Genomic DNA, 20,007 nt, shown 5'->3' with positions numbered 1-20,007 from the left:
CTTTGGGCTCTGTGAGTGAGCAGCTTGCAAAATGTTGCTTGTAGACTGACTCTGGTAGAATAGATACACATGCTCCTGTATCTACAATTAGCTCAAGGACCTGAGAATTTCCTTGTGGTGCTTCAATGTTAACATTACATGTTATCTTATCAAAAGCTGCAGCCGCAAGCTTAATGTCATTAACACAGAGCACAGCCAACTCTGGGACTACAACTTCTCTCACTTCACTCACCGTTGATTTGCAAACTTTGGCAAAATGTCCCGTTTTTCCACAGTTATTGCATTTCACTTTTGCAGCTGGACAGCTCTTATCATTTGCCAAGTGCTTGTTGGATCCACATCTGAAGCATTTGCGTTGTTGCTGATCACCATTTCCTTGTTTGCCGCGATCTGGAACCTGTCCTCTAGCTCCTTGCAGCGCTCCTCTTCTTCCCCGAAAACGTGCGTTTGATGCACCGACGGCCCGCACTGGTGCCGTCAGGGGCGCACTGGCAGAAGAAAACAGCGTGGCATTTTTAACCGCTGCCTCCACTTGGCATGCGATTGTCAAGGCTTTGTCTAGAGTGAGAGCTTCCTCCAGTAGTAACTTCTCCCTCACAGCATTGAGATTAGCAGTAGCAATTAGCTGATCTCGTATCAACTCACTCTCCATCAGTCCAAAACCACATGGTGTAGCTAACGCCCTCAACGCTGCCACATACTGCGTCGCGGTCTCATCAGTCCTTTGATATCGCTGCCGGAATGTGTGTCTGCACGCTAACACATTAACCTTTGGGACGAAGTGCTTCTCAAGCGCAGCCATGGCATGGGCAAATGTCGTCCCTTGGTCCGGCAGAGTGTAGAATAGCCGTTGTCCCTCCGGACCCAAGCAGTGTAGTAAAACGGCACGTCGTCTTGTATCCGGCCATGCTTCTCCGCTGGCGTTTATCACCAGCATGTAGTTGTCGAAAATCTTTCGCCAAGTTTCAAATGGCAAAGGCGGCTCACCAACATGAGGAAGAAAGGCCGGTGGGCTCGGCACTGAAACGCTCATCCTCGTCGCCAATTGTTATGTTGGTGTCGGTAGAGAAACCAGGAGACGACGTACTCCTCAACTGTTTATTACTCAGCTAGCAACAGCTAGTCTTGCATGGCATGTCACTGCTTCTACATCCTGTACACACACTCTTCTTCTCTATCTACCTTGTCCTTTCCTTCGGCTGGACACATTCACATCTTACAGAAGCACGCCACCCTGTGGTACGGAGTTGTAACTAAGTCAGTGCATGGTAAAGCATTCTATGAACACAACACCTAGAAGAGCCTCAGGGAGTTACTGAGTGACTAGGTGAAGCCGGTACACGGAACACGCTGAAGAAGGCCGTTAGGCTGAAACGTCCGTGTGCTGTACCTGGTGTTGCTGGAATAAACTCAACGAAAGGACATTTTTGTGTGCTGGCTCTCTTTCTCCTACTAAGTTACTGAGTGACTCACTCACTCACTCACTCACATGCCTGGGTGTTGGCCATATACTGTACTGTAGGGATAGGAAGGTGCTAGAAAGCCGGAATAGACTACCGCAGGAATGAGTCCGGAAGTAGCACTTCTGGTTCTTAGGGGGGAAATGCAATGGGATTTTTGCATGGGCACTTTGGTTAAATGCATGAAATAAGGTATGTGGTTAACAAAGGTTTATGAAACGGCAAAGTTTATGTTCAGCAAGATAATCTTCACAAACGAGGACCCGTTTTTATGACTTTTGAAGCGTAAATGCATTTTTTTAAACAAAAATTTCAGAAAATGCTTCAAAAGTATGCATGCTTGATGGCTTATCAAGATAGGCTCCCCTCGTCCAGCATTCGCCTATATAGGGGGCACCACCCCCTGGCGAGGCGGAGGGATTCGCCTTCACCAGCCAAGATTGGGGCTAGTGATATAGGGCTTCTGTAGGTCGCAGCATGGATTCGCTCCCCATACTGGAAGTGAGTCACCTCACCCATACTACTCATTGAGCCGCGGATTCCTAACCTCAAGTTTTACCACCAAGCCCAATACCTCGTCATGTGTATCTGTAGTTTCATTCTGGGTTTTGGAGGTTACAATGCAGGTGATCGTCAAAATTGACCCTTGAATTTAGGTGCTAAGATTGAAAATAGTGCATGCCTAGGACCATAATAAATAAATAAATAAATAAATACATAAATAAATAAATAAATAAATAAATAAATAAATACATCAATAAAAATACAATTCTGCTGATCAAAACAAAAAAACTTTGATGAACTAGGTGTTTGCTATCATTTTGGATACTGCAAGGAGAGTTACGGGTTTGCAAAATATGTATGTGAAATATGATCTGGCCAACTTTGACTTTTGCATTTTAGTATATGACAAGCATAAGTTAAAATGCTGTTGAATCACTATCTTTCAATTTTCTAGAATCAAAAGAAGACAGGATGGGTTGTGGATCAATCGTATCCATTTTGCTAATTATTGTGGGTAAGTTGATCTAAGTATGTGACATGAAGTGAAAGATTATTCTCCTATGAGCAACATTATTATTTTAATCTTATTCACTTTCTATTCCTTACAAATAGTGGCCTTAGTGGCTACTACTACTGCAACTACACCAGCTGCAACAACACCAGCTGTAACAACACCTGTTGCAACTACACCACCGGCAACTACACCAGCTGTAACAACACCTGTTGCAACTACATCACCGGCAACTACACCAGCTGCAACTACACCAGCTGTAACAACACCTGTTGCAACTACACCAGCTGCAACACCACCAGCTGTAACAACACCTGCAGCAACTACACCTGCTGCAACAACACCAGCTGTAACAACACCTGTTGCAACTACACCACTATCAACTACACCACCGGCAACTACACCAGCTGCAACTACACCAGCTGTAACAACACCTGTTGCAACTACACCAGCTGTAACAACACCTGTTGCAACTACACCACCGGAAACTACACCAGCTGCAACTACACCTGCTGCAACTACACCAGCTGTAACAACACCTGTTGCAACTACACCACCGGCAACTACACCAGCTGCAACTACACCAGCTGCAACAACACCAGCTGTAACAACACCTGTTGCAACTACACCACCGGAAACTACAGCAGCTGCAACTACAGCAGCTGCAACAACACCAGCTGTAACAACACCTGTTGCAACTACACCACCGGCAACTACACCAGCTGTAACTACACCTGTTGCAACTACACCAGCTGCTACTACACCAGCTGCAACTACACCAGCTGTAACAACACCTGTTGCAACTACACCAGCTGCAACTACACCAGCTGTAACAACACCTGTTGCAACTACACCTGTTGCAACTACACCAGCTGCCACTACACCTGTTGCAACTACACCAGCTGCCACTACACCAGCTGCCACTACACCAGCTGCAACTACACCAGCTGTAACAACACCTGTTGCAACTACACCAGCTGCGACAACACCAGCTGTGACAACACCTGTTGCAACTACACCACCAGCAACTACACCAGCTGTAACAACACCTGTTGCAACTACACCAGCTGCAACAACACCTGTTGCAACTACACCAGCTGTAACAACACCTGTTGCAACTACACCTGTTGCAACTACACCAGCTGCCACTACACCTGTTGCAACTACACCAGCTGCCACTACACCAGCTGCCACTACACCAGCTGCAACTACACCAGCTGTAACAACACCTGTTGCAACTACACCAGCTGCGACAACACCAGCTGTGACAACACCTGTTGCAACTACACCACCAGCAACTACACCAGCTGTAACAACACCTGTTGCAACTACACCAGCTGCAACAACACCAGCTGTAACAACACCTGTTGTAACTACACCACCAGCAACTACACCAGCTGTAACAACACCTGTTGCAACTACACCTGTTGCAACTACACCAGCTGCCACTACACCTGTTGCAACTACACCAGCTGCAACAACACCAGCTGTAACAACACCTGTTGCAACTACACCACCGGCAACTACACCAGCTGCAACTACACCAGCTGCAACAACACCAGCTGTAACAACACCTGTTGCAACTACACCACCGGCAACTACACCAGCTGTAACTACACCTGTTGCAACTACACCAGCTGCTACTACACCAGCTGCAACTACACCAGCTGTAACAACACCTGTTGTAACTACACCACCAGCAACTACACCAGCTGTAACAACACCTGTTGCAACTACACCTGTTGCAACTACACCAGCTGCCACTACACCTGTTGCAACTACACCAGCTGCCACTACACCAGCTGCAACTACACCAGCTGTAACAACACCTGTTGCAACTACACCAGCTGCGACAACACCAGCTGTGACAACACCTGTTGCAACTACACCACCAGCAACTACACCAGCTGTAACAACACCTGTTGCAACTACACCAGCTGCAACAACACCAGCTTTAACAACACCTGTTGCAACTACACCAGCTGCAACTACACCAGCTGTAACAACACCTGTTGCAACTACACCAGCTGCAACTACACCAGCTGCAACAACACCAGCTGTAACAACACCTGTTGCAACTACACCACCGGCAACTACACCACCGGCAACTACACCAGCTGCAACAACACCAGCTGTAACAACACCTGTTGGAACTACACCACCGGCAACTACACCAGCTGTAACTACACCTGTTGCAACTACACCAGCTGCTACTACACCAGCTGCACCTACACCAGCTGTAACAACACCTGTTGCAACTACACCAGCTGCAACTACACCAGCTGTAACAACACCAGCTGCAACAACACCAGCTGTAACAACACCTGTTGCAACTACACCTGTTGCAACTACACCAGCTGCCACTACACCTGTTGCAACTACACCAGCTGCCACTACACCAGCTGCCACTACACCAGCTGCCACTACACCAGCTGCAACTACACCAGCTGTAACAACACCTGTTGCAACTACACCAGCTGCGACAACACCAGCTGTGACAACACCTGTTGCAACTACACCACCAGCAACTACACCAGCTGTAACAACACCTGTTGCAACTACACCAGCTGCAACAACACCAGCTGTAACAACACCTGTTGCAACTACACCAGCTGCAACTACACCAGCTGTAACAACACCTGTTGCAACTACACCTGTTGCAACTACACCAGCTGCCACTACACCTGTTGCAACTACACCAGCTGCCACTACACCAGCTGCCACTACACCAGCTGCAACTACACCAGCTGTAACAACACCTGTTGCAACTACACCAGCTGCGACAACACCAGCTGTGACAACACCTGTTGCAACTACACCACCAGCAACTACACCAGCTGTAACAATACCTGTTGCAACTACACCAGCTGCAACAACACCAGCTGTAACAACACCTGTTGTAACTACACCACCAGCAACTACACCAGCTGTAACAACACCTGTTGCAACTACACCTGTTGCAACTACACCAGCTGCCACTACACCTGTTGCAACTACACCAGCTGCAACAACACCAGCTGTAACAACACCTGTTGCAACTACACCACCGGCAACTACACCAGCTGTAACTACACCTGTTGCAACTACACCAGCTGCTACTACACCAGCTGCAACAACACCAGCTGTAACAACACCTGTTGCAACTACACCAGCTGCAACTACACCAGCTGCAACAACACCAGCTGTAACAACACCTGTTGCAACTACACCAGCTGCAACTACACCAGCTGCAACAACACCAGCTGTAACAACACCTGTTGCAACTACACCACCGGCAACTACACCAGCTGCAACTACACCAGCTGCAACAACACCAGCTGTAACAACACCTGTTGCAACTACACCACCGGCAACTACACCAGCTGTAACTACACCTGTTGCAACTACACCAGCTGCTACTACACCAGCTGCAACTACACCAGCTGTAACAACACCAGCTGCGACAACACCAGCTGTGACAACACCTGTTGCAACTACACCACCAGCAACTACACCAGCTGTAACAACACCTGTTGCAACTACACCAGCTGCAACTACACCAGCTGCAACAACACCAGCTGTAACAACACCTGTTGCAACTACACCAGCTGCAACTACACCAGCTGCAACAACACCATCTGTAACAACACGTGTTGCAACTACACCAGCTGCAACTACACCAGCTGCAACAACACCAGCTGTAACAACACCTGTTGCAACTACACCACCGGCAACTACACCAGCTGCAACTACACCAGCTGCAACAACACCAGCTGTAACAACACCTGTTGCAACTACACCACCGGCAACTACACCAGCTGTAACTACACCTGTTGCAACTACACCAGCTGCTACTACACCAGCTGCAACTACACCAGCTGTAACAACACCTGTTGCAACTACACCAGCTGCAACTACACCAGCTGTAACAACACCTGTTGCAACTACACCTGTTGCAACTACACCAGCTGCCACTACACCTGTTGCAACTACACCAGCTGCCACTACACCAGCTGCCACTACACCAGCTGCAACTACACCAGCTGTAACAACACCTGTTGCAACTACACCAGCTGCGACAACACCAGCTGTGACAACACCTGTTGCAACTACACCACCAGCAACTACACCAGCTGTAACAACACCTGTTGCAACTACACCAGCTGCAACAACACCAGCTGTAACAACACCTGTTGCAACTACACCAGCTGCAACTACACCAGCTGTAACAACACCTGTTGCAACTACACCTGTTGCAACTACACCAGCTGCCACTACACCTGTTGCAACTACACCAGCTGCCACTACACCAGCTGCCACCACACCAGCTGCAACTACACCAGCTGTAACAACACCTGTTGCAACTACACCAGCTGCGACAACACCAGCTGTGACAACACCTGTTGCAACTACACCACCAGCAACTACACCAGCTGTAACAACACCTGTTGCAACTACACCAGCTGCAACAACACCAGCTGTAACAACACCTGTTGTAACTACACCACCAGCAACTACACCAGCTGTAACAACACCTGTTGCAACTACACCTGTTGCAACTACACTAGCTGCCACTACACCTGTTGCAACAACACCAGCTGTAACAACACCTGTTGCAACTACACCACCGGCAACTACACCAGCTGCAACTACACCAGCTGCAACAACACCAGCTGTAACAACACCTGTTGCAACTACACCACCGGCAACTACACCAGCTGTAACTACACCTGTTGCAACTACACCAGCTGCTACTACACCAGCTGCAACTACACCAGCTGTAACAACACCTGTTGTAACTACACCACCAGCAACTACACCAGCTGTAACAACACCTGTTGCAACTACACCTGTTGCAACTAGACCAGCTGCCACCACACCTGTTGCAACTACACCAGCTTCCACTACACCAGCTGCAACTACACCAGCTGTAACAACACCTGTTGCAACTACACCAGCTGCGACAACACCAGCTGTGACAACACCTGTTGCAACTACACCACCAGCAACTACACCAGCTGTAACAACACCTGTTGCAACTACACCAGCTGCAACAACACCAGCTGTAACAACACCTGTTGCAACTACACCAGCTGCAACTACACCAGCTGTAACAACACCTGTTGCAACTACACCAGCTGCCACTACACCAGCTGCAACTACACCAGCTGCCACTACACCAGCTGCAACTACACCAGCTGTAACAACACCTGTTGCAACTACACCAGCTGCAACAACACCAGCTGTGACAACACCTGTTGCAACTACACCACCAGCAACTACACCAGCTGTAACAACACCTGTTGCAACTACACCAGCTGCAACAACACCAGCTGTAACAACACCTGTTGCAACTACACCTGTTGCAACTACACCAGCTGCCACTACACCTGTTGCAACTACACTAGCTGCCACTACACCTGTTGCAACAACACCAGCTGTAACAACACCTGTTGCAACTACACCACCGGCAACTACACCAGCTGCAACTACACCAGCTGCAACAACACCAGCTGTAACAACACCTGTTGCAACTACACCACCGGCAACTACACCAGCTGTAACTACACCTGTTGCAACTACACCAGCTGCTACTACACCAGCTGCAACTACACCAGCTGTAACAACACCTGTTGTAACTACACCACCAGCAACTACACCAGCTGTAACAACACCTGTTGCAACTACACCTGTTGCAACTACACCAGCTGCCACCACACCTGTTGCAACTACACCAGCTTCCACTACACCAGCTGCAACTACACCAGCTGTAACAACACCTGTTGCAACTACACCAGCTGCGACAACACCAGCTGTGACAACACCTGTTGCAACTACACCACCAGCAACTACACCAGCTGTAACAACACCTGTTGCAACTACACCAGCTGCAACAACACCAGCTGTAACAACACCTGTTGCAACTACACCAGCTGCAACTACACCAGCTGTAACAACACCTGTTGCAACTACACCAGCTGCCACTACACCTGTTGCAACTACACCAGCTGCCACTACACCAGCTGCCACTACACCAGCTGCAACTACACCAGCTGTAACAACACCTGTTGCAACTACACCAGCTGCAACAACACCAGCTGTGACAACACCTGTTGCAACTACACCACCAGCAACTACACCAGCTGTAACAACACCTGTTGCAACTACACCAGCTGCAACAACACCAGCTGTAACAACACCTGTTGCAACTACACCTGTTGCAACTACACCAGCTGCCACTACACCTGTTGCAACTACACCAGCTGCCACTACACCAGCTGCCACTACACCAGCTGCAACTACACCAGCTGTAACAACACCTGTTGCAACTACACCAGCTGCGACAACACAAGCTGTGACAACACCTGTTGCAACTACACCACCAGCAACTACACCACCAGCAACTACACCAGCTGTAACAACACCTGTTGCAACTACACCAGCTGCAACAACACCAGCTGTAACAACACCAGCTGCAACTACACCTGTTGCAACTACACCAGCTGCCACTACACCAGCTGCAACAACACCAGCTGTAACAACACCAGTTGCAACTACACCTGTTGCAACTACACTACCAGCAACTACACCAGCTGCAACTACACCAGCTGCAACTACACCAGCTGTAACAACACCTGTTGCAACTACACCAGCTGCGACAACACCAGCTGTGACAACACCTGTTGCAACTACACCACCAGCAACTACACCAGCTGTAACAACACCTGTTGCAACTACACCAGCTGCAACAACACCAGCTGTAACAACACCTGTTGTAACTACACCACCAGCAACTACACCAGCTGTAACAACACCTGTTGCAACTACACCTGTTGCAACTACACCAGCTGTAACTACACCAGCTGCAACTACACCTGTTGCAACTACACCAGCTGCCACTACACCAGCTGCAACAACACCAGCTGTAACAACACCAGTTGCAACTACACCTGTTGCAACTACACCAGCTGCAACTACACCAGCTGCAACTACACCAGCTGCAACTACACCTGTTGCAACTACACCAGCTGCTACTACACCAGCTGCAACTACACCAGCTGCAACAACACCTGTTGTAACTACACCTGTTGCAACTACACCAGCTGCCACTACACCAGCTGCAACAACACCAGCTGTAACAGCACCTGCTGCAACTACACCTGTTGCAACTACACCAGCTGCAACTACACCAGCTGTAACAACACCTGTTTCAACTACACCACCGGCAACTACACCAGCTGTAACAACACCTGTTGTAACTACACCTGTTGCAACTACACCAGCTGCCACTACACCTGTTGCAACTACACCAGCTGCCACCACACCTGTTGCAACTACACCAGCTGCCACTACACCAGCTGCAACTACACCAGCTGTAACAACACCTGTTGCAACTACACCAGCTGCGACAACACCAGCTGTGACAACACCTGTTGCAACTACACCACCAGCAACTACACCAGCTGTAACAACACCTGTTGCAACTACACCAGCTGCAACAACACCAGCTGTAACAACACCTGTTGCAACTACACCAGCTGCAACTACACCAGCTGTAACAACACCTGTTGCAACTACACCAGCTGCCACTACACCTGTTGCAACTACACCAGCTGCCACTACACCAGCTGCCACTACACCAGCTGCAACTACACCATCTGTAACAACACCTGTTGCAACTACACCAGCTGCAACAACACCAGCTGTGACAACACCTGTTGCAACTACACCACCAGCAACTACACCAGCTGTAACAACACCTGTTGCAACTACACCAGCTGCAACAACACCAGCTGTAACAACACCTGTTGCAACTACACCTGTTGCAACTACACCAGCTGCCACTACACCTGTTGCAACTACACCAGCTGCCACTACACCAGCTGCAACTACACCAGCTGTAACAACACCTGTTGCAACTACACCAGCTGCGACAACACAAGCTGTGACAACACCTGTTGCAACTACACCACCAGCAACTACACCAGCTGTAACAACACCTGTTGCAACTACACCAGCTGCAACAACACCAGCTGTAACAACACCAGCTGCAACTACACCTGTTGCAACTACACCAGCTGCCACTACACCAGCTGCAACAACACCAGCTGTAACAACACCAGTTGCAACTACACCTGTTGCAACTACACTACCAGCAACTACACCAGCTGCAACTACACCAGCTGCAACTACACCAGCTGTAACAACACCTGTTGCAACTACACCAGCTGCGACAACACCAGCTGTGACAACACCTGTTGCAACTACACCACCAGCAACTACACCAGCTGTAACAACACCTGTTGCAACTACACCAGCTGCAACAACACCAGCTGTAACAACACCTGTTGTAACTACACCACCAGCAACTATACCAGCTGTAACAACACCTGTTGCAACTACACCTGTTGCAACTACACCAGCTGTAACTACACCAGCTGCAACTACACCTGTTGCAACTACACCAGCTGCCACTACACCAGCTGCAACAACACCAGCTGTAACAACACCAGTTGCAACTACACCTGTTGCAACTACACCAGCTGCAACTACACCAGCTGCAACTACACTACCTGCTACTACACCAGCTGCAACTACACCAGCTGCAACAACACCTGTTGTAACTACACCTGTTGCAACTACACCAGCTGCCACTACACCAGCTGCAACAACACCAGCTGTAACAGCACCTGCTGCAACTACACCTGTTGCAACTACACCAGCTGCAACTACACCAGCTGTAACAACACCTGTTTCAACTACACCACCGGCAACTACACCAGCTGTAACAACACCTGTTGTAACTACACCTGTTGCAACTACACCAGCTGCCACTACACCTGTTGCAACTACACCAGCTGCCACTACACCTGTAACAACACCTGCTGCAACTACACCAGCTACAACTACACCAGCTGCAGTTGTAACAGCTGCTCCACCAGTTGCAGTTCTCAAATCAGAGGTGTCAGTTGCATTCACAGAAGAACTCAGTGACCCCGAGAGCACAGAATTCAAAGCTCTTGAAGTGACAGTTGTTGCTGTGGTAAGAATAGCAAATCCTTACACTGTCCATTGCAACTGAAATTAATTCATTCGAATGCAGATGCAATTTCACATGAAATGTACCTTTCCATTTGATTTCAGTTGGAGAATATTCTATTTAATTCAATGTGTCTAATTTTTGCATTTTTCTTCTTACAGTACGATATAATCTTCAGTCAAAAATATGGTGTTCTCTTCGTTCGCTGCTTTGTTATATCATTTAGGTAAGCTACAAAATCTACCTTCTTTTAAAGCCTCTGTGTCATATTGTCCCTTTTCCCTGCAGCGGTGACACAGTCGCAATTATCGCCTGGCGTTAGTGCAGTTATAAGAATTAGAATCAGAATTATTTTATTTGCCAAGGTATGTTATCACATACTAGGAATTTGTCTTGGTGTGGTTGGTGCTCATCTAACATTGATAAGAACAGCCATAAATAAATAAGATATAAATGCTCTAAAGAGATTATAAAATATTATAAAAGGATTCAGATATAGTTATAGGCCTGTCCAAACCATTGTGGTATCATTCGCAGCACGCACCTTGCCATTTGCATGTGCAAGGTTGAAATGGGCAGGATTAACTTGGGGAATTATGCACAGGCGTGGTGAGGGCATTACATCCACACAACTAATCAGATTCCCCTCTCTCATTCCCTTTTGTTATAGCATTTAGGTAAACTTCAAATTCTACCTTCTTTAAAAGCATCTGATATTACATGCGTGTCATAAGTAAATGTATGTTTCTATGTGGATAATGAATAGGTTTTCTATATTTGTACATCACCTATATGTTATGTGAATAAGATATAAATATTATTTATTGTTTTCAAAATTTGACTCTTGACTTTATGATATTGGCATTTGTGATGCAGAGCTGTAAGTGCTGGATCCAGAAAACGAGCTGCAGCTAACACTGAAGCAGAAGTGGGGATTGAGTTCAATAGGACTGCTCCAGCTTCATCTATCCCAGAGCCTGACTCCATTGTGGAGGCTGTGACAGAAGCTGTGAATAATCCCAACAATACCTTCAACCTCACTATTGATACTGCCTCCCTCCAAGTAACAGGTAAGTTAACAAAATAAGCATACATTTCACTCATTATTTGGAACAACATTTTACATAATTACCTGAATTGAAAAGTTGGGAACAAAACTGTTGCTTCAGTTCAGTTTAGTCTTTATTATAAGCCCAGAGGGCAAAACACATGATGGCAGTGAATGCTGAATGAATAACAGAATTTCTATAGAATGGCCATTGAGTAAAACGGCTTGTCACTAGCTTGTTTCTTAATACTACTGTCAGAAGATGCTTCCTAGTTTGTAAAAATTTAATAAATCTCTTCAGTATTGTTTTGATGCCATGTGTAGCACTGTGGAACAAAGGTTATGTCATTATAACCAGTTATATGACCACCATCTTCGCCCTCTGTAAGGCTGTCTTGCCTTTAACAATCCACGTATGGATAGTCACACTGAACACACACACAGAGACAAAGCGCCAACTAATATACTGCCGTGATACCAGCATCAAACGACACTGCCACCGCACAAGAATATGCCTGCTATTGCAACATGCCAACCAGAATAGGAAATGACACACACCCTCATCCCTTGAAGGGAGGGTGAGAACCATGTTACCCTACAACCGGGTCAAAAGTGCCTCTTGAATAAAAATGTAGCTAGACAGGCAACAAGTTGAATGAATGGCACAGGAAAACTACACAGACCGTCCGGAGCACAGACCTAGAGAAAGAACCTGACATGTCTCAGAAGGAATCTGGTAAGGGACAAGGCGACGACTAGGGGGCCGCCATACATACATACATGTATCTCCTCCACACTGTCCCCGCCGAACAGGGCTGTTGATGCAGCAACACCTCTCGTGGAGTGTGCATGTATATTGGCAGGAGGATCCCAACCTACCAACAGATAGGCTGGTGAAATCCTATCACACGGCCAGTTTGCAAGTCTCTGTCTCGATAAAAGAGGCTTGCCAAGTGTACTATTAGCATGGCACACAAACAGTTGTTATGTGCGCGTCACATAGTGAGCCATGTGGGCGTCACATAGTGAGCCAACGCACGGACAGGGCACTGACAATGTAATCTCTCTTCTCTCACTTCAGCATAAGGAGGGGGAAAGAATACTCAGGTCCACAGGGACAGTGACATGGCCCATTGAGTAAACGAGTAGGGTATGTTGTGTCGGGGGGGGGGGGGGGGCTCTAAACGACTAGTAAGTTATTGGTTTGAGTGTGCCCTCTGGCAGTAGAGGCATGAATGTGTGTTGAGGATCCTGGTGTTGCTTCAGAGGGGCTGTACAGGCTGTGTGGGGCAAGCAGAAGCCGGGCACCCAGCACCCACTGCAGGAGGGAAGAGGCTGCTGCAACGTTGCCCCCTGTCCTTGTTGACCTTTAGGAGGTGGTCAAGAAGGAGGAGAGCCGGGGGGCGAGGCGATACCCACTCGCTGCCACCGCAGCCACCGCAGGCCATCGCAGGCATCGTACCCCTCCATTTCGTTGACCAAATTCCTTTATTGTTAGGAAATGCCCACGAAAAGCAAGGAAGGGGGTTCGGATGTAGTATGAGTCTGCTTGTGAAACTGCTCCTCGAAGGAGTAAAATGTTCATGTCAAACAGTTTACAACCAACATACAGGTACATACCCAACACAGCAGTCGCCCATCTGAAATACACCCAAGCTAGCAACACAAGTGAGAGGGTAGCAGGGGGGTCGAACTTAGCCGTTGTCATCATTAACCACAATGAAATCAAATGTTTCCCAAAGGATTTGGAGAGATTGTGGTGGGTGGACATCGGACCATCTAAGGGGATACGGGGGCATACCCCCCCGCCCCCAGAAGAAAATAGTGTACATTTTAAAGTATAAAATACATAGATCTGGTGCAGAAGCTAGAATTTTGCCATTAAGCAAGCAGTATTCTACCATATAGTGACCTGTATGGAGAATCTATTGGGAGACATTTATTTCTTCATCATTGTAAAGTCACAGTACAATAAAGAGGATATTATGTGTGTAGTTCTTCATAGATCTAAGAACTCACAATATAACTAATTATTGTTTTTTTTTTCAAACACCACAGCTGTTCCCACGACCCTTGCTCCCACAACAGTTGCTGCAACTACAACTGGAGCAACAACAACTGGAGGTTCAATGACAACTGGAGGCTCAACTACAACTGGAGCAACAACAACTGGAGGTTCAATGACAACTGGAGGCTCAACAACAACTGGAGCAACAACAACTGGAGGCTCAACAACTGGAGGCTCAACGACAACTGGTGGATCCACCACAACTGGAGCAACAACAACTGGCGGCTCAACGACAGTTGGCGGGTCAACGACAATTGGAGCAACAACAACTGGAGGCTTAACTACAGCTGGCGGGTCAACGACAACTGGAGCAACAACAACTGGAGGCTCAACGACAACTGGTGGATCGACCACAACTGGAGCAACAACAACTGGAGGCTCAACAACAACTGATGTATCAACCACAACTGGAGAAACAACTGACGCGTCAACGACAACTGGAGCAACAACAACTGGAGGCTCAACAACAACTGGCGGATCCACCACAACTGGTGCAACAACAACTGGAGGCTCAACAACAACTGGCGGATCCACCACAACTGGAGCAACAACAACTGGTGGGTCAACGACAATTGCAGCAACAACAACTGGAGGCTCAACAACAACTGGTGGATCCACCACAACTGGAGCAACAACAACTGGTGGGTCAACGACAACTGCAGCAACAACAACTGGAGGCTCAACAACAACTGGTGGATCAACCACAACTGGTGGGTCAACGACAATTGCAGCAACAACAACTGGAGGCTCAACAACAACTGGTGGATCCACCACAACTGGAGCAACAACAACTGGTGGGTCAACGACAACTGCAGCAACAACAACTGGAGGCTCAACAACAACTGGTGGATCAACCACAACTGGTGGGTCAACGACAATTGCAGCAACAACAACTGGAGGCTCAACAACAACTGGTGGATCCACCACAACTGGAGCAACAACAACTGGTGGGTCAACGACAACTGCAGCAACAACAACTGGAGGCTCAACAACAACTGGAGGCTCAACAACAACTGGTGGGTCAACGACAACTGGCGCAACAACAACTGGAGGCTCAACAACAACTGGAGCAACAACAACTGGTGGGTCAACGACAACTGGAGCCCCAACGACAACTGGAGCAACAACAACTGGAGGCTCAACAACTGGAGGCTCAACGACAACTGGTGGATCCACCACAACTGGAGCAACAACAACTGGCGGCTCAACGACAGTTGGCGGGTCAACGACAATTGGAGCAACAACAACTGGAGGCTTAACTACAGCTGGCGGGTCAACGACAACTGGAGCAACAACAACTGGAGGCTCAACGACAACTGGAGGCTCAACAACAACTGGTGGATCAACGACAACTGGCGCAACAACAACTGGAGGCTCAACAACAACTGGAGCAACAACAACTGGTGGGTCAACGACAACTGGAGCCCCAACGACAACTGGAGCAACAACAACTGGAGGTTCAATGACAACTGGAGGCTCAACAACAACTGGAGCAACAACAACTGGAGGCTCAACAACTGGAGGCTCAACGACAACTGGTGGATCCACCACAACTGGAGCAACAACAACTGGCGGCTCAACGACAGTTGGCGGGTCAACGACAATTGGAGCAACAACAACTGGAGGCTTAACTACAGCTGGCGGGTCAACGACAACTGGAGCAACAACAACTGGAGGCTCAACGACAACTGGTGGATCGACCACAACTGGAGCAACAACAACTGGAGGCTCAACAACAACTGGCGGATCCACCACAACTGGAGCAACAACAACTGGTGGGTCAACGACAATTGCAGCAACAACAACTGGAGGCTCAACAACAACTGGTGGATCCACCACAACTGGAGCAACAACAACTGGTGGGTCAACGACAACTGCAGCAACAACAACTGGAGGCTCAACAACAACTGGTGGATCAACCACAACTGGTGGGTCAACGACAATTGCAGCAACAACAACTGGAGGCTCAACAACAACTGGTGGATCCACCACAACTGGAGCAACAACAACTGGTGGGTCAACGACAACTGCAGCAACAACAACTGGAGGCTCAACAACAACTGGTGGATCAACCACAACTGGTGGGTCAACGACAATTGCAGCAACAACAACTGGAGGCTCAACAACAACTGGTGGATCCACCACAACTGGAGCAACAACAACTGGTGGGTCAACGACAACTGCAGCAACAACAACTGGAGGCTCAACAACAACTGGAGGCTCAACAACAACTGGTGGGTCAACGACAACTGGCGCAACAACAACTGGAGGCTCAACAACAACTGGAGCAACAACAAATGGTGGGTCAACGACAACTGGAGCCCCAACGACAACTGGAGCAACAACAACTGGAGGTTCAATGACAACTGGAGGCTCAACAACAACTGGAGCAACAACAACTGGAGGCTCAACAACTGGAGGCTCAACGACAACTGGTGGATCCACCACAACTGGAGCAACAACAACTGGCGGCTCAACGACAGTTGGCGGGTCAACGACAATTGGAGCAACAACAACTGGAGGCTTAACTACAGCTGGCGGGTCAACGACAACTGGAGCAACAACAACTGGAGGCTCAACGACAACTGGTGGATCGACCACAACTGGAGCAACAACAACTGGAGGCTCAACAACAACTGATGTATCAACCACAACTGGAGAAACAACTGACGCGTCAACGACAACTGGAGCAACAACAACTGGAGGCTCAACAACAACTGGCGGATCCACCACAACTGGTGCAACAACAACTGGAGGCTCAACAACAACTGGCGGATCCACCACAACTGGAGCAACAACAACTGGAGGCTCAACAACAACTGACGGATCCACCACAACTGGAGCAACAACAACAACTGGTGGATCCACCACAACTGGAGCAACAACAACAACTGGTGGATCCACCACAACTGGAGCAACAACAACTGGTGGGTCAACGACAACTGCAGCAACAACAACTGGAGGCTCAACAACAACTGGTGGATCAACCACAACTGGCGCAACAACAACTGGAGGCTCAACAACCACTGGAGCAACAACAACTGGTGGGTCAACGACAACTGGAGGCTCAACTACAACTGGAGCAACAACAACTGGTGGATCCACCACAACTGGAGGCTCAACGACAACTGGCGGGTCAACAATAACTGGAGCAACAACAACTGGAGGCTCAACGACAACTGGTGGATCCACCACAACTGGAGCAACAACAACTGGCGGCTCAACGACAGTTGGCGGGTCAACGACAACTGGAGAAACAACAACTGGAGGCTCAACGACAACCGGTGGATCCACCACAACTGGAGCAACAACAACTGGAGGCTCAACGATAACTGGTGGATCCACCACAACTGGAGCAACAACAACTGGAGGCTCAACGACAGCTGGTGGGTCAACGACAACTGGAGCAACAACAACTGGAGGCTTAACGACAACCGGTGGATCCACCACAACTGGAGCAACAACAACTGGAGGCTCAACGACAACCGGTGGATCCACCAAAACTGGAGCAACAACAACTGGAGGTTCAACGACAACTGGTGGATCCACCACAACTGGAGCAACGACAACTGGAGGCTCAATGACAACTGGTGGATCCACCACAACTGGAGAAACAACAACTGGAGGCTCAACGACAACTGGTGGATCCACCACAACTGGAGCAACGACAACTGGAGGCTCAATGACAACTGGTGGATCCACCACAACGGGAGGCTCAACAACAACTGGGGGCTCAATGACAGCTGGAGCAACAACAACTGGAGGCTCAACAACAACTGGTGGATCCACCACAACTGGAGCAACAACAACTGGTGGGTCAACAACAACTGGTGGATCAACCACAACTGGCGCAACAACAACTGGAGGCTCAACAACAACTGGAGCAACAACAACTGGTGGGTCAACGACAACTGGAGCCCCAACGACAACTCAAACTACAGCTGCTCCAACTACAGCTGCTCAAACTACAGCTGCTCCAACTACAACTGCTCCAACTACAGCTGCTCCAACTACAGCCACTCCCACTACAGCCGCTCCAACTACAACTGCTCCAACTACAGCTGCTCCAACTACAGGTACTGCAACTACAGCTGCTCCAACTACAACTGCTCCAACTACAGCTGCTCCAACTACAGGTGCTGCAACTACTACGGGAGGCTCAACAACTGGAGGCTCACCAACAACTGGATCAACAACTGTTGGGTCAACTGCAGCTCCAACAACAGCTGCTGCACCAGTTGCAGTTCTCACATCAACCGTGCAATTTGAGTTCACAGTAAACCTCAGTAACTCCGAGAGCCAAGAATTCAAAGACCTTGCGGTGACAGTTGTTGCCGTGGTAAGAATAATTCATTATTTTGTTGGTGTTCTTTTGTTAGCAAATCATTACACTGTTCATTGCAACTGAAAAACAGCATTCTAATGCAGATGCAATTTCACATGAAATGTACCATTCAATTTGATGGAGAATACTGTATTTGAAATCCACCCAATATGTCTGATTTTTGCATCTTTCTTCTTACAGTATGATGTAATCTTCAGTGAAAGATATGGTGTTCTCTTCGTTCGCTGCTTTGTTATATCATTTAGGTAAGCTACAAAATCTACCTTCTTTTAAAGCCTCTGCGTCATATTGTCCCTTTTCCCTGCAGCGGTGTCACAGTCGCAATTATCGCCCTGCGTTAGTGCAGTTATAAGGATTAGAATCAGAATTATTTTATTTACCAAGGTATGTTATCACATACTAGGAATTTGTCTTGGTGTGGTTGGTGCTCATCTAACATTGATAAGAACAGCCATAAACAAATAAGATATAAATGCTCTAAAGAGATTATAAAATATTATAAAAGGATTCAGATATAGTTATAGGCCTGTCCAAACCATTGTGGTACCGTTCGCAGCACGCACCTTGCCATTTGCATGTGCAAGGTTGAAATGGGCAGGATTAACTTGGGAAATTATGCACAGGCGTGGTGAGGGCATTACATCCACACAACTAATCAGATTCCCCTCTCTCATTCCGTTTGCGTGATGAGAGCATGGTAGTAATATCCATGCGTAATTTGGACATCTCCATACACAGCATCATCACATCATCATAGATAACAACACTGTCAAAAACATCTGTGATTTGCAGCTTTTAATTGTGCAAACAGGTACTAACATTTCAACACTAATTGTCATCAGAGTCAAAATCACACAGCCCCGTTTATTTATCCAGGGTCAGAATCATCAGCAATTTATTGATTTGTTTATTTAGCGAGACCACTGACACCGACACATTATATTTATATTATCGATCATAATAATAAAAAAAATCACCTGCTAATTTTCACATAAATCACCCCAACAATGTTATATTTTAATGTGCACTCGAGGGAGTATCAAACAGGTGTT

The 20,007-nt window shown here is 47.9% G+C and overlaps 2 protein-coding genes across 2 annotated transcripts in view; both read left to right on the top strand.

Moving 5' to 3' along the window:
• Positions 1–991: 991 nt before the first annotated feature.
• Positions 992–14,737, top strand: LOC310779568 (uncharacterized protein; the record flags this gene model as incomplete). Its single annotated transcript, XM_083640094.1, has 5 exons — positions 992–1,008; positions 10,383–11,497; positions 11,656–11,720; positions 12,371–12,564; positions 14,601–14,737. 2 exons carry the CDS (start codon positions 992–994, stop codon positions 11,446–11,448), a joined length of 1,083 nt encoding a protein of 360 aa, XP_083496220.1. The 3' UTR covers positions 11,449–11,497; positions 11,656–11,720; positions 12,371–12,564; positions 14,601–14,737.
• LOC310779567 (uncharacterized protein) overlaps positions 13,260–20,007 on the top strand; it is a gene marked incomplete at its 5' end in the record, with an annotated part of 9,149 nt that continues 2,401 nt past the window's right edge. The window contains 7 exons of the mRNA XM_083640093.1: positions 13,260–13,278; positions 13,916–14,000; positions 14,769–14,987; positions 16,119–16,301; positions 17,016–17,234; positions 17,454–18,949; positions 19,136–19,200. Coding sequence (XP_083496219.1) covers positions 13,260–13,278; positions 13,916–14,000; positions 14,769–14,987; positions 16,119–16,301; positions 17,016–17,234; positions 17,454–18,879 — 2,151 coding nt within the window. The 3' untranslated portion in view covers positions 18,880–18,949; positions 19,136–19,200. The remainder of the gene's footprint in view (positions 13,279–13,915; positions 14,001–14,768; positions 14,988–16,118; positions 16,302–17,015; positions 17,235–17,453; positions 18,950–19,135; positions 19,201–20,007) is intronic.

This window comes from Poromitra crassiceps (genome assembly GCF_964638095.1).
Source record: "Poromitra crassiceps genome assembly, chromosome: 7".
NCBI lineage: Eukaryota > Metazoa > Chordata > Actinopteri > Beryciformes > Melamphaidae > Poromitra > Poromitra crassiceps.
This window is presented reverse-complemented; position numbering and strand designations above follow the sequence as displayed.